Here is a 19,479-nt window from a genome sequence, read left to right as displayed (position 1 = left end):
ATCGTTTTATGCAACGACGCTATTCTACGAAACAATATACCCGTCATAATACCTGAGAAAATCATAACATTATCGATGTCTCGCGATAAACTAAGGAGTTTATCGTCAATTCGTTTATTTTAATAGCTTTAAAACAATTTGTTAAAAAAATATTGCGAAAAAAACTGACGAAACTAGAGTTCAAGATTAAAAAGAGCGATATTTCGTAAAAGTCATTCCTATCATTTTATTTATTTAAAAAATATTCTTTGCATTTGTATATTTCAAACATTTGATAAGAGATTCATTTGGTTATAATATAGAGAAATTATTAACATATTGTCTAGTTGAGAACGCAATAATCGTGAAACTGATTGCCACACATGAAAAATGTTTTGTTTATCGTCTCATCAATAATTCTCATATCGACGATTCTTCAACATTTGTCATCCAACGTTCCGTAATATTGTCAATATGTCGAACGTTATCAAATTTTCCATAATATTGTTCCAATCTCGGAGTATCGAAAATTTATCGAAGCATGCGAAATCCACTAAATTCATCAGTTCGTGAAAGATACAAATTGCTGTCGGAGCAGAGAACTTTGAATTAATTGGAGTTATCGGATTATGTAGCTATTTCGCTTTGTCCTTTTCTTATTGACCATAAACGTTGACACGTCTAAGAGTTTCCCAATCCCTGGATCGAGATTAAAGCTTCTACAAAACTTTCTTTCTTGCGCATATATTCTATTACAGAAATACACAAAAAAATACAAGTATATTTATTACGTTATACAGAATATCTAATTAAAAAGAACGACAAATTGAACAATCTACTACCAACAGACTTTATGAATCTCAATCTTGATTGCGAACTGATTCCTGTCTTATCTTGTAGAAGCACTGCATTGGTCACGTAGACAAAGAAGAAGGATTGAATCAAGCAACGTCGGTTAGGATTAACCGACGTCGGTGAAACCGGTCTGACAGCTACGCGTCTACTCGCGACTAAAAATCGCGCGTGTCAATTGTGACAGTAGCGTGCAGAGTTGTGCGGTTTCGTCAGTGTTGGTCACGGTAAAAGTACATCGTTTTGGTCTCAGTGTAAACACGCGTTCGCAAGTCGTTCGAGGAAAAACCATCGTGAAAGACACACACTCGCGTGAGTGGATTTGTATCTTTAGACGCGCGTATTCGCCGTGCAGGTCTCCCTTGCCGTTTCCCTTATCAAAGCTAAATTCCCCGAATTTTTTCTGTTTTGAGTGGCTCACTCGAGATCGCCTACCTAATCTCTCCAGTACTTTATACGAATCACGCCAGACGCACACGATACACGGTGTTCCCGTCTGCTGAGATCGAATTTATTTAAAAGAAATAGGAAATAAAAACTTTCGTCTCTTTACGCGCACACGACACGTCGTTTCAAAAGTATTTTAACTTTCGATATTAAATACTTTCTCAATTAGCGACTTTACCAAACTATTGCGAAGGTTAGGCGAACTGTGTTGCTTCGAGGCGACATTAATTCAAGGTGCTCGCGAAATTGTTGTGACTCATTAAAGTTTGTATGAGATGTAAACTAGAAGCCACGCAAACTTACCAAAGCGCGTAACACAAAAGTCGTCTGGGCATAAATTCCGCTAAGCGCTACAGCGACTTAAATATTGACGAACTCGATTTGCATGTACGACGTGCGCACATATTTTTGCATCGCGTTAGACACGCACGACAAGGCGCATCGGCGCATTTACCGAATTCCCAATTAAACTCCATGGTTTTCCCGTCGAGCTGAGGGCTGATACCGACGGTTACGTTCGAATCATCGGTGATTTGAAGGCAAAGTGCAACAGCTACGCGCGGCAACGGCGGCGGCGGCGACGAGAACGTTCGACGACGAGCGAAACAAATCCGGATCGCAGCGAGACGGTGTTGGGGAGTCCGACAGCCGCGACGACCGGCGCATACTTCTGCAACGCTCGCGCGCGTTGTTCGTCGGCACAAAAATATCTCGAAACGGCGTGGCGGCGGCGAGTCCGCGCCGTTTGGCGTGATCGTTCGAGATTCGGCCCGCGCCCGCATAAAGTCCGCTCTCTCGCTCTTCCTCTCCTCTCTCTCTCTCTCTCTCTCTCTCTCTCCCTCGTTCTCCACCACCCGCCGCCGTCGCCCTCTTCCTCATGCCGACGATTCACCGAGGGAGCAATGCCCATCGCCCTGCTGCACCGAGCGATATCGCGACGCGACGCGCCGAGACGACGCTCCGCCGTTCTACCGTATCCGGGCGCGAAGGAAGTTATATCGTTTATCACTCACCTGGCTGCGGCGCTCCGTGGGCAAACGGTCCCTCGTCGAGACAGACGAAGAGGAGGAGGAGGAGGATGAGGAGGAGGAGGATGAGGAGGAGGAGGCGGAGGAGGTGACGGAAGAAGAAGAAGAACAAGAAGAACAAGAGGAGTAGTAGTAGCAGTGGTAGTTGTAGTAGTAGGAGGAGGAGGTGGTGGAAGTGGAGGTGGAGGAAGTGACGGCCGGGAAGTAGACAGAGGACGAGGAAAAGGAAGAGCGGAAAAGGAGGAGGAGGAGGAAGAAGAAGAAGAAGAGAAAGAGACGGCGGCGACGACGGGCGAGAGGGAGGACGACGCGGAGGAGGTGGAGGCAGAAATCGTCGGGAAGTCACTGCGAGAAAACGTGTCGCGGTGATCGTCGCCGTGGTCACCGACGTGATCGTCGTCCCCGTCGTCGTTGTCGCCGTCGCCGTCGCCGTCGTCGTCGTCGTCGCCGTGATCGTCGTCGTTGAGGACGACGCAGCCGCGAGAAAGCCGGCCGAAACGATACGCGCGCACGGGGAGGTTACGAGCGCGCGGAACGAGAGGATAATTCCTGGCAGGGCCCGATCTCCTACGCGGCGAAGCCCAACGAAAGTGAAATGGCATTCGGCGCTCCGTGCTGAGGACGCACGGCATTCGGAGGAGCGAGGAGATGAGGAGGACGAAGCGGCGAGCAGGAGGAAGCGGAGGAGGAGGAGGAGGAGGAGGACGACGACGATGAGAAAGAGGAGGTGGCGGTGGCGGCGGCGGCGGCGGTGGCGGAGGAGGAGGAGGAGGAGGAAGAGGAGAACGCCGCGAAATTCGCCGACGGGAACAAGGACGGATTCAACGCGCGCTCGAGGAAGCGGCTCGCGGGGGATGCGTGCCCGACGAAGGACAGAGAGCGAGTGAGCCGACGACTCGTGCGCGGCATCGAGCCAGAGAGAGAACAAACGTACCTGACCAGCCGTGATGGCGGGGTATCGTAAGGGGGAGAGAGGGAACGCCGGCGGGAAGGAGCGAGAGAGGAGCGACGAGACGTGGGACAGAGAAAGGGTGACGCGCGGCTGTGCAGCGGGACGGATGGGGGATGCTGATCGAGTGGAGGGGGACTCGACGAGGCACGACCGCGGTCGGTCGGGGCCAGAGGGGCGACTGGGGGCGAGCCAAGTCTGCGGCGCGCTCGACAGAAACGCGGCCGTCTCTTGCGCGGGTGCGACGAGGACGGCCGGCGTGCGCGCGATCCGCGCGCGGAAACGGGCGAGACGGACCGAGAGCAGGACGTAGACCGGAGACACACGGCTCTGTGTGTGGCGCGGAAGGCAGAGAGAGAGAGAGAGAGAGAGAGAGATGCGTGAAACGTAGACGGAGTGGGCATGCAAGCGAGAGAGGAAGAGAGAGAGAGAGAAATTTGGCTGAAACACACAGACTGAAAGAGAGAACGGGAGAGAGGGAGAGAGAGAGAGACGCGATTCGGCGCTGCCGTGACGAAGACGGATGCAGACACCCATGAGGGCGGAGGGGGCGGTAGAGTTAGATAGGGAGAGGGAAGGAGACAGAGAGACAGGGGCGATTCATCGTAAGCGCAACGGAGACGATGTTAGGCACTCACGCCAGCCGCAACGATGGAGATCGCCGTACGCACGCACGTGGGCGCGAAAGGGGGACGGAGGATCGGCCAGTGGCGTACGCGCGACATCACGTTCCCCGCGTCGCCAGCCATCAAGCTGGTGTCGCGAGTGAGCCACGAGAGAATTCGTCCCATTAGCATTAACGGCCAAGGAGACACGTGTGCTGTCTAATTGTGATAGATGGATACGTGCAATTAACCATGATCGACCACATTTCACCCTTTGGAATAACGGCAGAGAATGACGGAGGAAAACGGATATTAAAATATTGTAAAATCCAAGTTAAACGAAAAACGACTCCAAGTGGAAACCGGATTAACGACCGAAACTTGAGAGCTTGCAAAATTTGCTTTTCAGGATTCATTGATGTATATCACAATTCCTTGCAATTTCCCATATTTCATCTTTCTCTTTGAAGAAGAGGGTCACGACGTGATTTTTGGCGAAGAATGGTATTACAGGCACCGCGGAGTTTCGTCACGACCCTGGCGACGGTGTCCGAACGAGTCCCCGACGAAGGGACGTCGGCGTGCATGCCCGACGCGACACGACACGACGCGACGCGAGGCGGGACGCGGGACAGCTTCGAAGAGACGTTAAGTCGAGAGGTATGCGGGCGACAGAGAGGATCGATCTATCGGGCAGAGCTTCAGCACGGAACGGCGACCGGGATAATCTCCCCAAGAGAGTGCGTCGTTGTTTTCGCCGACGCCGCCGCCGCCGCCGCCTGTGCAATCGGTATTCGTGCCGCATCGGCGATGGTGCCGGTCGGTCGGCCGGTCTGCGGAACGTCCGTTGCTACTAGCACGAGAAGGCCCTTTAGATCGCGCTAATCTCCCACTGGACGTTCCAGAACCATCACCGCTCTGGGTTCTCGATCTCTTCATTAACGATCAATATTCCATTTCCAGCTATTTTATGAATAAAATTAGTGAGATTTTTCCCTTTTTAAATTATCTCTAATTTTTAGACATTAAATCTAGTTTATTTAATAGCTTCAGCTCATTTATCTGGATTATTCACTTTTAAGAAGTCGTATTTTTTGTCCGATTATGCGACCGCAATTTTTTGAATAGACAATCGAGATTCTTATTTGCGAGTGTTGTCTATTCTGTGGCGAGTCGAGATGCTGTTAATGTCAGATTATTTAATATAATGCATTTGATCTATCTCTCTTTTAGACTCTAGGTAAAGTCTTTGCGACGGGCGTGCGCGCCGTCGCGTCATCAGTCTCTCGTTACAGGGAACAGAGTCGAGATTCCCTTTCCTCTTTTACCGCGACTCCTCGTCCTCCATCCTCTCTGCGCTTAATTCGCATTCACACCAGACACGTCGGCGTGTTTCGCGTCTCGGGTCTCGCGCGAATCGCCTTCGACTCGCTTTAATAACACTCAACACTGACGGAGAAGGGTCTCGGTACGTTGAACGCGAAAAGTTTGATTAACTCAGCAAAAATTTAACTAAAAATTAGCTCGATTGATGAGATAAATATCGAGCCTTATCATTTACTTCATTTAAACATCCGGTTTCCATAATTTTATTTAAAAAACTGTGCTTTTTAAAAACGATTATATACCTTAATATTCATTAAGCATAAAGATTATATACCTTAAAATTCATATATAAAGCATATGATTATATAAAATTATATATAATCATATATATAATTGTATACAATTAACGACAAAATTCTTCATTACATCAAGCTCCGATCAAAATTTACACACACACACACACACAAAATTTACATTTATCTACGAGACTAAATAAAATATCGATGTAATTTCGCTTATCTTCAATAACGAATTGTATACAGAAGAACAGCAGCTTTCCAAAAGCTATCCAAATATCATTAAAAATCGCAAGGCATTTAAAAAAATTTAACGTTCTGCTGTAGCCTTCAGGAAAGGTCGTAGACATAACATAATCTTACGCCTTTAACACCCCTGCTGCAACTTGCAGCCGGTGCAACCCGATGTGGAATATATTCGGCCGATCGGCGAATCCTATTCCCCCTGTGGCCCGTTCGTAAACAAACTTTCTCCGTCGGGGATTTTTCGAGCGCGCTCGCGAAAGTTGCCGGCAACGAGGGAGGGGGAGGGGGGGTAGGAGCATGAAGGGGAGGGAGGAGGGTGGAATTTTTCGCTGCACCGAACGATCGTTTACTTTGACACGTTCGACCCGATGACGACGCGCCGCCGCCGCCGCCGCGTTCTCCGGCGCTTCGCGAATGCGTGCACGCGCGACTTAACGACGATGGCCGTCCGTGTGAATGACCGTGTGATACACAAGAGTTTCGTATTATTATATTGCACTTAAGTCCCCAATATAATTAAATCTTGCGCAGTTAAATGCGACCGAATGTACATAAGTCTTGTATGAGAAACCTACTTGATACTTCAACGTAAAACTATGGCTGCGTCAACTCGCGACTTTTAAACGTTAAATGCGATATTAAATCGCGACGTTTGGAGATGGAGGCTGCGAAATATGTGTGCCACGGAGAGAGAAAGAGAGAGAGAGAGAGAGAGAGAGAGAGAGAGGAGGTAGTACCTCGCTACCAGTGTGATAACGATCATTAATTTCTAATGCAGTGAGAAGCCCGAAGTTCCCCAGGCAATTTGTGGAACTTGAAAATTTATGCTTCACGGAGGAAGCATTTTCATGAGTCGCGGTGAAAATCCTGCGTTAGAGAAACCTTATACCGCGCCCTCGGTTTCGAATTCCCGCTGAAAGTCTTGGGAACACGTGTAAAAATACACGTTAGGAGGATTACGAACGGATCTCGTTCCCCTTACCTCCTCCCGGAAAAGCTTCGAGGGATCCTCAAATGCGCGTCAAACGCACGGGTCGCAGAGGCGTCGGCGGGCTTCGGGGGCCGTTATCCAACGCTAAATCGCGGTATCGAGATGCACGGGGATGGCCAGGGACGGTGAGCGGGGGAGGAGGGAATCGCGTAGTTTAATAATTCGAATCCCCGGAGCGGCCCGGTGGACATACGGGGACGATCGAATTACCCCTTCCGCGCGCCCTTGACGGGCCCTCGGATCATTCCTCCCTCGGGCCGTCCCTGCGTCGGGCTGACTCGACTCAGCGGCGATCGAGTGGCAGCAGAGAGACGGCGGGCAGGCAGGAGAGAGTGGTGGAGGCGCGAGAGGGCACGGATTCGGCAGAGCGGCGAGCAAGTGGAAGGACCGAGGGAGAAACGGCGAGCGAACGAGCGAGATGCGATCGCATCGTGGGACCAGAAGAGGAGGCGGGGGCGGCGACGGCAGAGGCAGAGTGGGTGCCGGAGGGCGTGCGGAGAACGGTGGATGGAAGAGCGAAGCAGCAGCAGCAGCAGCGGCAGCGGCAGCAGGAAGAGAGGGAGGGAGAGGGGTAGAGAAGACGCGGAGTCGTGGGCTGTTGCAGAGCTTGCGCGGACAAAGGGAATCTGCGGCTCCAGCCGCTCGCTCACTCGTTCGCATGGCCCTCTCCTGCTTCTCCTCCTCTTTCCCTCCCTCGCTACGCACACACGCGGGCACGCACGCATGCATGCATGCACGTACACAAATACGGCCGCGGCGTGCAATTCCGCGCGCGCATGCACGCACGCACGCTGCAGAAACCGCAGGTACAGTCGGCCGAGGAACCACGAGTCACCGAGAGAAAGAGAGAGACAGAGAAAGAGAAGATAGAGAAGAGAGTCGCTTTTCTTTCACCGTTACTTCTTCGCCCGCACTTCGTCTTCCTTCTCTCCTTCCGCCTCCCTCGCGTTGACTTCTTCTACTCTTCTTCTAGCCGGGTTGATCGCGGGGGAGGGAGATAAGGAGGCTACGGTCATGAAGTCATTCCGCGACCTAGAGAGCGCCGCCCCGGTACCCTCGTGGCAAGCGGAATTATCAGTCGCACGTGTATATACGGCGAAGAGAATAGAATGAGAGAGAAAGGGAAAGCTAGAAATGTTTACTCGCTCGGCTTGAAGATGAGCGAGATAAATGGATCTGTTGTAAGATCTGTTGTCGTGCGGATAAATTAGGATAGTCTTTTTATCTTTGTACCTTCCTGCTCTTCTCCTTTTCTCTGCCCTCCCAAATGTTTCAGCAGCTAAAAGCAATTCTGTGATACATAACTTGATAATTTGAATTAAAAGGGCAGAGGAGACACGTTCTGTGCATTCATACGTCGTCGATGACAACGCGTTCGGGCCAGCGGGCCCCTTTTTCGTAGCCGAGATTTAAGCGGGGCTCATCTCCCCCCCCCCGCTACCTCCCCCGTCTTTCCTCTCCTCTCGACTGGACCAGCAGCAGCGACGAGACGCAGACACCCGGTACAGTCGCGCGAGTAAGCTCGTTGGACCCGCGCGTGATTTCTCTCCCTCGCGTCTTTTATCTTTTCGCTCCCCCTTCCCTCTGCCCTTTTTTTCTTCTCTCTCCTTTTTCGGTTTCGTCGCCCCGTCGTCACGCGGGTAACCTGCACGGTCGGAGGTACTTTGGGCCAAGCAGGGCCAAGCCGGTGCGCGTTCTCTGCCATCCGATCGATGTCGCCCGCTACGAAAACGTTCTGCAGCGGTCGCAGAATGCTCGTGGCGCCGATTAACAGCAGCAGCAGCAGCAGCAGCGGTAGACACGGTCCCGAAAAAGGCGGCTCCGCGAAACGGCCGACCGTTCCACGGATATTCGCGGCCGCATGTCGCGGAGATGCGCGTTGCAAGAGGACGCTTAAATTTAACTAAGGGCACTCGACACTTACTCGCTCGCTGTAGAGAAGCGAGACCATTACTCGATACTACTTTCTCGTCCTTTCCTCGTGCAAGATATTTTGAAATAACTACGCAAAGCTTTTTCGCAACGCACGCGAGATCAGGTATAATTATATTAGAAAGAAAGAAAATTAATCAATTAGTGTTTTCAGTATTGGTTTTTTAATATTAATTATCTGATATCTGATGCCAGTATTATTTAATGCACAAAGCAATTAAACGAAACAGAATTGTATTTATATAATACACAGTAAATGCAAAGGCTTAAATTAATGACACATTTTATATTAATTGCATTTGCAATGCTAATCGTTCTCTTCAATTTCATTAACATAATGGAATAATTAAAACCAATAAAAATAATTAGTCTAAGAGTTAACCCGCATATGTGAATAAAGACACGCACCTATATTTTTAGATAAAAATTTACGCCGAGACGTCGTTTGTAATTAAATTCAAGAGATTTACAGCTCGCTCCTTTAAAAAAAAATATGGATAAAAACACGGCAAAATAAAATTAAGATAATGGATTGATTTCTGTCGCGCTGTCTGCAGATATGCAGGAAAAATTGTGTTAATAGCGTCGAGCAGCTCGGGAACGTAAATGAGGAGAGAACCCCAATACAGCCGGGTAACCCAACGCTCGGCGATCGTCGAAGAGCGTCGCGCGGATATCAGTTAACGTTACGATTATTGATTAAATCCGGCGGAGTTAAAACATATAGCTACACCGTCTCGCAGTAGTCGCGTTGCTACCCCTTGTATCGATTATCTCTCACGTAGCAGGTCCCGCCAATATCTGCGACACATCGTGAATTTCGGGGGTTAAACCGCGCTCGCAGCTTCGACTCGATAAATCTCTTCCTCTCGCCCCTCACCCCCCTCTCTGTGTCGTCTCCTTCTCGTTTGGTTATTGCACATTCTTCCGATTCGTGTCTATTATCTTTTCAATGTAAACAAAGTCGGTCGATAAAAATTGAAGAAAGCAGAATTCGAGTCGCCGGTTGACGGCCGATATTTTTCGCGAGAACGAGAACACGTTCCGTAGGGCGAAGAAGACAGATGCGGGATCTTTTTTTTTCCCCGCCGCGCGCGTCCGTAACACATCTGGGAAGCTGTACTGACCGAAATAAATCGCTTCGAGTAAGAACAATGACGCCGCTCCTTTCCCCCCGTCGCGCTCCATCCCGGACCTCGCCTGCGAGAGCGGCTTGGTTTCGAACGGTCGTGGAAAGGATACACGCGGTCGGGGATCGAGAACGAGGCCGTCGAACAACAGTAGAATGCCGACTTCGCGATGTCCTTTCCTCTCGATCGATGATCGCAAACGCGTTCGCGCCTATCGCTTGCCTCGCGACGAGAAATCAAACGCCATGCCGATCTCGGCTCAATAAAACGACCATTTAACTGTGATGCCATAAATCATATTGTTTGTATGAATTTCAAATTTTTCCTTCGGTTTCACGTACGGATAATAATTAACGTTAATAATGATTTGATAAAGTAAGACGCGCGAGGAGAGATAGAACGCGCTACTCGAAATAGAGAGCGTTGAAAAAAGTTCGCAAGCGGATTTCAGAAACACCCTGTACATCGGGTGTATGCATACAAAGGCGCGCGAGCGCGCGCGGTGTGCGCGATGCACATGAGAGATACGTTTTCTTCGCGTGTTGTCGTCTCACTGCCGTGTCAAGGACAGCGAGGGACGGACACGGACGGAGTCGACGGTGCGCGCGCGCGGGCTTTCCTCCGAAAATGAAACACGGAATGTACCTCGCGTCGCGATCGCCAACGTAATCGCCGGGCCTTTTGTGCATGCGGATGCACTTGGGTCGCGGGCTCTTGGAAGATTAATTTTAGCATTGTTACCCTCGGAAAAACGTGCATTGAAAAATGCTACGACAAGCAATAAAATATGCAAATCACACGACGAATAGTGTTGATTTACAAGATTTATGTTATTTGAAAGTCGTACTTATTTTGCACAATTATGTTTCATTACATCGTAGAAAGATGTAATAATTTAAAATAGCCAGAGTTTTGAGATTTCGCTAGCAGAAAGTGGAGGTATATATACGGAGCGGAGAGAAGTTCAATTTAATCCGAGTGTGCGGCACGAGGACTTGAGAATGTCTCGCATATAGAGTGTCCCGAGATTACATACCGCGTCGTAACGTCGTATCCACGTAGCAGACGTAGCTACTGTGGATTATTTGGTTCCCCCGTTCACTTATCGATGAGATACCAAGATTCGCATTTTGGATTCCCGATCGGCCGGACGTCTTCTCAATACAAAACGATCTGCAGAGGAAAATTTAAGTTTCGCTGAAAGGAGTCTTGAAGCGTAAACTTCTATCTTAAATAAATAGAACCTCTTGGTCTCTTTGTACGTTTCGATTTTTTCCGCGTGATATTTCTGTACATTTCGGTGAGCATTTTACAGCATTTTATCGGCACGTGGTTGCTTCGGGGACACCCCGTAGACGCGATCGGTTTGTGTCGCTGGCTGGCGGGCAGGCCGAAATTGCGCCGGGAGCGAATCCTGGGAGCAAGATACGCGGCTTCGGGTCGAGTAAGCACCTCGACGAGGGGCACCAATCACGGGCGCGAGCATCGTTGCGTGCCGGCACGTCCCGCTTGACGGAGCGGGGCGAAAAGGGAGGTAAAAACGGCGAAATGACGAGAGTCGTTCGGCCATCCTTCGCGACCGCGGCCGGTGTGTTTTCGCACGCGCGCAGGTACCATCGAGGGCAGCCGCGCGACAGCAGGACGCAAATATTCAATCACCCGGTTCAAACAGCCTGACAACAGAGAGAGAGAGAGAGAGAGAGAGAGAGAGAGAGAGAGAGAGAGAGAGAGAGAGAGAGAGAGAGAGAGAGAGAGAGAGAGAGAGAGAGAGAGAGAGAGAGAGAGAACGCGAGAGCGACAAACAATCGCGCCCGTGAAAACGCGAAATAGGTTCCTTCCTCGATCACGAATTCCCCCGTCCTACTCTCGTTTATATTATTCCGCCGAACGTAAAATTGCTCTGGAGAAATCCGGTGTTTATCCCGTCGATCGCTCCACTTTTTTACGTCACGCGGAGCCGGGGATGGAAAATTGAATCTCGTGAGGATTTTTTTTCTACGACGGCGAATAAGAACGAAGACCGGAATCCTTAAGGACCCGGGTTCCAGTTGACAAACTTCTGGAATTACGGTCTGCTTGCCGGTCACGCTCTCGGACACTCGCTCGGGAACCGACAGGGATACTTTCGTCGATGAATTAGTTTGGTGAAAATATAAAAAAAAAAAAGGATCAGGAGAGAGTCGTTTCTCGCGATCGGCGCGACGACGAGAGCCGACGACTCGTCGGCGCGCCGGGGCCACCGCGTCGTTTGTCGGCTAGAAAGATTTAAATTTGGCCCGCACCCGAAACACACACACGGTGCAGGTTCGTCGTCCGGCCGCGTCGTCTCACGCGCGATCTAAATAGCCAGCCGGCGAAGCATCCCCCTTCGTTCCGCGCGAAGGACGGCGAAAATAATCTCCCGTCCGCGCGCGAAAGCGGCTTTCCGATAAATCGCGCGCCGCGTTTGAGGCTCTCTCTCTCTCTCTCTCGTCCGCGATTCCGCGGCGAGAGGAAACGATCGCGTTCGATTTGGACCGACCGTGTTAATTTAACACATCGACCTTTTACCGAAATCGACAATCGGACAATTAGAATGACTCGGGAGAAGGAGGGAAACAAATCGAGATCGCAAATGCATTGAGAGAAAAGTGGTCGATATTTGTAGAATAAAATAATTATAGCTAAGAGCTTCATTTTTACAGTTGTTACTGCTATAATACTAGTAATAATAATAATGATAATAATAATCTTGTGCTTATAGTTGTACCAACTGTTAAAAAATTTTACTTTATAAGTTATAGACTCAAGATATAGACTCAAAAATAAAATAACTTATATAATAAATATTAATTAATTACTATTATAATAAATTGAATTATTTTTCAAATTCGCTCACTATTAGTAATAATAACCAGTAGCTGTAATTTGCATGATTAAAACAATTATATATATATAAATATATAGGCACAAAAATGTCCATTACAGTTAATTTATGATAATTGAAAAGATGCGAACTGAGAATATAGATTCAGGTCGGATAGATTATGCATACCCTGAGAGAAAGTTTCCAGCTTGGTTAAATTTCTTTAATTCAAATATATATGCATGTACGCAAATTTAAATTAAATATAATATATTTGGATGCATACATCATATAATATACTCAACAATCTTTTTTCTCGGTGTACGTAACCGAGATATAAATTTAATGTATTTCTGTAATTTAAAGCACTACAATGCGATTATAATATTAATATATTTCACGTATCATTTCCTCTTTCCGTGATAATTTAAAATAAAATAAAAAAAATTGCTGGTTGTGTGGCAAAATTTATAAAATGTAGTTCCTGAAACTCCCGCACTGCGTGGAAACGTAATGTTAATTGATCGAGTAGGAAACGTGCAAAAATTTTCGAGCCTAAAAGTGGAATCCCGTGCGACGGCAGTCTCGAGCGTGATAAAATTGCGTTATGCAACGTCGGACGAATTATTTTCGATGATTTAAGGGCTGATATAAAATTAATTTATTAATTGGGCCGGCTGCAAAATAAATTAACGCGCGAAAACCGAAACGGCCACGCGAGAATACGCGCGAACGCACATCCCCCGGGGTACGTTGTTGCAATTATTTTTGCGAAATTCCCAAAACCAAATTTTACATGTAATTAGTCAATACTTTCAACAATAATATCCCCCGACATAATTAATCCGCGATAATTGCTCGTTATTTAAGCAGAATTCAATACAGACGGTTTACGCCGTAATTATTATTGATAAATCGTTGCTACCTGCCATCTGCATTTTCTGACACGATAAAAGAATACGTGCGATTCGTATTCTTAGCGAGGGACGATAAGCCGATATGCAAAGCTCTCGCTTGGGGATCTCGCGTTACTCAAAACGACCGCACGACGGTCGACAGCCACGTTGGAACAACGAAAGGAATCGAAGTACATTTTCATCGCGGTAAATCGCGCGCTTGACCGGTTGTGTTGGCGCGAAAAACGACGGCGCGTCTTCGGATAGGAAGAGTCTAGAAAAACAAAGAAAGGAGAGAGAGAGAGAGAGAGAGAGAAAGAGAGAGAGAGAGCAGAAAAAGAAACATAGGTAGAAGGGTAGCGCAGCTGCGCACCGTACCTCTTATCGCCGTGGCGAGGTATCCTTGGGTAGGCCGGCATTCCGCACGGGACTCTTATCTTATCCGCTCGTCGCGATGATATACCTGGGTTGCCCTCGCGCAGAAAATCTGGATCACTCAGCCGCACAAAGTACAAAGAGACGCACAGAGAAACACGCGCGTGTGAAAACAGGACATGCACACACACGCACGTTCGCGTACACACACGCAGGCACACACGACACACACGCGACACACACACACATACGCACGATGCGGCACCGTGGCCCGGCGGAGTACGTACGAGGGAAAAAAGTTTTTTCGGGCGCGCACGTCGCGACGATAAAGCCGCACGGATGGCGAGCGCGCGAGATATCGCCGAGACTCTGCGAAAAAGCGACCCGCGCGTGCCGGCCGGCCGGCCGTGTCCGGAGCGGGCATTTCGAACGCGCTAGAAGCGCGCGCGGCGCGGCGCAGCGGCGGCCGCGCGAACTAGCGAATTCTTCGCCGGGTAAGAGGTGAAACCGAACGAGAGCCGGTAAAGTAGCGACGATGTGTTTTTGCGTCCCGGACAATACAAATATTCAATATTGAGACATAAAACGCCGTTAAGATGTCTAAAAGACATTTAAGACGTCTTACGTCTCGATTTTAGACATTGCGCTGTTTGAGGTGCTCATTTAGAATTAATAGTTTCATAGACTGGATCGTAATACAATACACATAGAAAAATTAATTAAAGTTATGGGATTATTAATGTCATCTGACTTTGGTATTTTGGTAACAGAGAAATATAAAAAATTTTAATTTAAGAAATGAAATACAATTTTTACTATTTTTGCATTTGGTGTGATTTGTTAATGTTTATACAAATAGACACGTGAAGCATTCATATAGTTTAACTTATTGTGTACACGTAATGTGATAGATTATACTTTACACACGAACTCTATACTGGATTCATCGCGATTGCACTCGATTCCAATTTGCGAGAGAGTAAATCGCGGAGACAAAACTTATAAATTTCTAGAGAGAGAAAACTATCAAATGTTTCGGCGGTCGGTAACGATACATTGATATGCAGGTTAACCGCGCGTAGAATTTGCAGATATACGGTCGATAGGCGTACCGAATGTCGATAATATCCGCGTCTACATAGCCGATAATACCGGTATGTACTTTATCCCCAAAGGACCGTATCAATACAATGCCCCAAGAATCTCCCAACTTCAATTACTTGTCCTACTTAGAATCGCCAAGAATATGCGCGTTTCCAAATTGAATGGATTTTCTCGGAAACATTTACGTATCTTATCTAGATACTAGCCAGATACGGCAGCCGAACGATTTCCGGCGAGAAAGTTCGATCCTTCGGCATCTCTCTCTTTCACCGGTGCGTACGAATTCCAGAAGCGTGCTAAAAAAAAATTCGCACTATTGCGGACACGCGAGTCGTATAAAAAAAAAGAGAGGAAAAAGCCAGTGTTAACTTTCTCGCTGTTTCAAACACGCCGATGCAGCCGAGCGAGTTTCGTCTCCACGAGAATCGCGGATGACGCACGAAGTGACACAAAGGGGAGAAAAAAGTATTTAAAAAAAAAAAGATATTCATTTTTTTTTTAAGATCGAATTTGTAAAACTCGACTCGCCATCTGTCATCAGATTCCGCGTTTGTTCCGCTATCGATTCGACGAAAGATCTTGTGAGACGCGTAACAGTACGACTCTGCAGTACGTCGTAATAGCGCGTAAGCGCGATAAGATAAAACGAAGCGATCGCGGCTCGTTGTTATTTAATAACTCGTGAGCGCGAGATCCGGACGTTTTGGGATCTTCGATAGACAAGGCGTTCCGAAGAAGCGTCAATGATCCGTTTCGAGAAAGTCACGGCCGGTACTCTTTAATGATTACGAACTGCGACCACCGACATCGCGATGTTTGACTTGATTAAAGTTACGGCGTTCTTCAATATTTCTTCCTCATCCTTAAAAATTGCCGAGAGAACGTCGAGAAAAGTATAATACCACCGTGTTATCAGCAAACCGATAAAATAACAGCGTTCTGAAATTGAGAACCAGCCACGGGATCGTTCGTTCTGCGACTTGGACGCGGAGAGAAACTCATTCGTAATTTTATAGTTTCGCGTCATCGAGGGAGCGCTCTCGATGCCCCCCCGGGTACCCCAGTGTCGCTAAAATTCAAGTCGGATTCGCGTCGAGGGAGAAATCGTCGTTCGCGACGTCGCGTGGCTGGCTGGGTCGTGGTATCGACCTTATTCTTCGCCGCGCGCTCACCTGAAGCTCCGCTTGCGAAACGTCGATCTCGCCGCGGTAGACGAACTCGATGATAAACTTGAGGTCGTTGAAGCAGACGTCCTGCGGCATGATGATCGTCGGGTGTTTGCAGGGGTTCGACAGCAGGAGCTTCTGGAAGTAGGAGCTGCAGGCCGACAGCACCACCTGAGCACCAAGCAGAAAAAAAAGCACGTAACAGAATCGTTTGCGATTGCGGAACACGTCGACGCTCCCGATTAATTCGTGGCTTCCGCGATTAAATCTCGACACGCGAGAGTTTATAATACGAAAAGAGCGCTTTTCGTGCATTGTTTCCAATTTGCCTCTCGAAAACGTGCCGAAACTGCCGAGTACATTAATTGTATCGTTTCACAAGCTTTCCTCCCGAAGCTAATTATAGGCTCCAAGTATCGACACGTCAATTAGCTACCGAGATAGATGAAAAATCAGAAAGCGTTTACTTATTTAAGAGCCGCTTATACGCGTAGGTGTGAACATTTCGAACGGTATCGTAATGTCGCGGGTATAATCGTGCGGATTGGAGGCGCGCACGATTATCCGCTTTGACTGTAAATAGAGACATAGGCATCGCTTCGATCAAATCGATATCGCCAGATATTTATCAATACTTCCAACAACGGCTCGTTCCAAATAAAACGTTTTAAATTTCATACAATTTTTATATCTCTTCTTTTGAGAACTTTATACGAACGTTCTTGCCTTCCGATTTCTATCGCGTGAGACACGCCGGGAAGTAATCTGTCATAGACGCTCTCCTCTCGGATCGAGGTCTGATGTTCGATTCCGAGCGGAGCGCCATCGATCTTTCTCCTTCTCCGCGCGTAACCACCGTAACACCGTACAAACCACCGGCCTACCTACCTTGTGCGCCTTCAATGAGGCCTCGTTGCATGCCAGGGTGACGTCGACGAAGGCCTCGGTCTGCAGGAGCTGGTGGAACACCGACGTCATGTTCGACTGGTAGTTGTTCCAGCGCAGGCAGTAGTGCTGCCCGGCCATGCCGCCGCTGCAACAGAGAGAAAACGGAAGGATATCGATCGAGTCCTTTTTCTTTTTCCCTCCTCGGGGCAGTGCGGCTTTCCCCTCGTGTCGACGGATTTTCATCGAAAAGTCATCGTCGACGACGACGACGACCCTAAGAGACGACGAGAGAACCCTCTCCTCGCTTTTTCTCAATAGTCGCGATAGTCATCCCCGGTTTCTCCGGCCGCGAGAGAGATCGATCCGCGGAGAGCGGGACAGTACCTGTAGTGCACGCCCCAATAACGATCTGTCTCCATGAAATATTGGGTTTCTTTTTCCGCCACGGCCGCCGGGAGAAGATATCTCCAAGAGGTTTTATGTACCGGACGGGGGACGGTACCCACGCGAGCGCAAAAGAGGACGGTGAGAGGGAGAGAGAGAGAGAGAGAGAGAGGACAGAGTAGGTAGGAAGGTACAGGGGTTTTCTACATGCCACGGGGGCGGCAAAGCGCGGGTGGCGGAAACCGAGATGGAGAGAGAGACAGAGAGAGAGAGAGGAATAAGACGAGCGGAGAGGGATGGGAGGGAAAAAAAGAGATGTACCGAGCAGAAAGGGGAAGAAGATCGTGGCGCGTGGGGTATGACGCGCGTGGGATGACGGAAGAGCGAAGACGAAGGGAAGAAAGAAGAGGGAGAGAGAGATAGAGAGAGAAAAAGGGCTGCCGCGCGGGGAGCCAGCGGGGAGGAGCGGCGTTATTTCCGGAAGCTGCGGCGCAGTGCGGCGCGAGAACGCGGGAACACAAGAAACCAGCAGGAATGCAGCACTTTCGCGTTACCGGAGCACGGCGCGGTGTACCGACGACGATTATGATCGATCGATATCGATGTGAATCTCGGGATCGTTACGATCGCGAGCGAGCGAGCGAGCGAGCGAGCGAGCGAACAAATCGGCACGCGCCGCGAATACGACGAGGTTCGGGCGTTGGTCTGCGCGCGATATTCACCTGTTCCGTGCTTTATCTGCCTCTATCTATGTGACTCTTTATACCGAGCCATTTCGTCCGTTATCTGCCCGTAGGAACACGGGCTTTTATCAGCTTGCTTAGACGTGCGCCGATAACGGGGAAACTTTAAGCTCGCGCGCCTTCTCCCGCCTTCTCTCTCTCTCTCCCCTCATTCTTCCCCGGCTCTCCTCCTGCTGCTACTTGCGCTCGTTTCGACGCTCGCCGTTGCCCGCCTTTCATCCGCCTGCTCGCTCGCTCGCTCGCTCGCGCTGCTCAAAGAACGGCCTCCTGGAAAATCTTCATGTTACCTCGCTCCCATTATCCTCGGCACCTGATCCGCCGAGTGCGCCCTACCGCCGCCCTTATGCCCACCATTCACGAATCTTATGTAAAAATCACGAAAATTCTCTCCAAAACCTGACTACCTGAGCGCAATCTTTAAATACGCGCTTGAGATTTCTCGATTCTCAACTCTTAACCGTTGGCTCTTGGCTACCCAATTCTCGATCGCTCGATGCCCGATGAGCCTTATCCTTCAGCACGCTTACTCGCAGCTTACGATTACTTAAATATTGTCAACGCAAATATTAACTCTTTCTTTACATGATATTTCACTGTACAAATAAGGCGTAAATAAATGTACTTTTCCCTCCCGGCTTAACCCTTCCAAACTCAATCTTCTTTCCGGCTCTCTCTCTCTCTCTCTTTCTGTTCGCCCTCCGTTATCCCTTTTACGTCCCATTGGTCAGCACGCTCGTACCATCTGCCGTTTCTCCGGCTATCCTCCGAGGGCCCTCGACGTGGACGCACCTGCGAGAACGCTCGCAGGTAACGCACGATTGTGAATGTACGTGAGCGCACCTGACGCACTCACTTCGTCGACCTCTATCTACACTCGCGAGGTATACTTATATGTACGTACGGCGCGCGTGCTGTTTCACCTGTGTGTTGATCGATTATTGCGAGAAATCACAATCGCGGCGGCGTGCACCGCGCGAGCGCGCATTGGTGTCGAACTTCCGAAGTTGTGGAAACGTTGAAATTAAACGGCGCTCGTTCAATTTCAATCGGATCGGCTAAAATTTGCCTCCAACCCCCTCGAAATGTTTGCCATTATAGGACTAATGGAATTCTCAAAGTTCGTACGTAAGGTCTTGTTAGCCGACGTAGCTCAATTAATCCTAGTTGAACCGATCCTCCCCCCTCCCCCTCCTCCGTCCGTCCCGATTCTAAGAAAGAAATAAATTAATTGAGCTGGGATTACAAGGCTTAAACGCCTTAAATTCTTTTTCCGAGAGAAAGACGTTTCCTGCACCTT

At 48.9% G+C, this 19,479-nt stretch overlaps 1 protein-coding gene across 3 annotated transcripts in view; it reads right to left on the bottom strand.

The window, feature by feature from the left end:
• Positions 1–18,113, bottom strand: part of LOC105828719 (protein bric-a-brac 2) — a 32,309-nt gene extending 14,196 nt beyond the window's left edge. Inside the window, exons 1-3 of one of the 3 annotated variants that reach the window (XM_036289838.1) lie at positions 17,440–18,113; positions 17,056–17,200; positions 16,174–16,338 (exon numbers count right to left, since the gene is read on the bottom strand). In XM_036289838.1, the coding sequence (XP_036145731.1) occupies positions 16,174–16,338; positions 17,056–17,200; positions 17,440–17,474 (345 nt within the window). In that variant the 5' untranslated portion in view covers positions 17,475–18,113. Of the gene's footprint in view, positions 1–2,291; positions 4,802–16,173; positions 16,339–17,055; positions 17,201–17,439 lie in introns of those variants that run through there. The other 2 variants (XM_036289837.1, XM_036289839.1) reach the window with 2 other exon arrangements.
• Positions 18,114–19,479: the final 1,366 nt, after the last annotated feature.

This window comes from Monomorium pharaonis, chromosome 7, assembly GCF_013373865.1.
Source record: "Monomorium pharaonis isolate MP-MQ-018 chromosome 7, ASM1337386v2, whole genome shotgun sequence".
NCBI classification, from domain to species: Eukaryota; Metazoa; Arthropoda; class Insecta; order Hymenoptera; family Formicidae; genus Monomorium; species Monomorium pharaonis.
The sequence above is the reverse complement of the archived record's forward strand: the minus strand, read 5'-3'. Positions and strand labels throughout refer to the sequence as shown.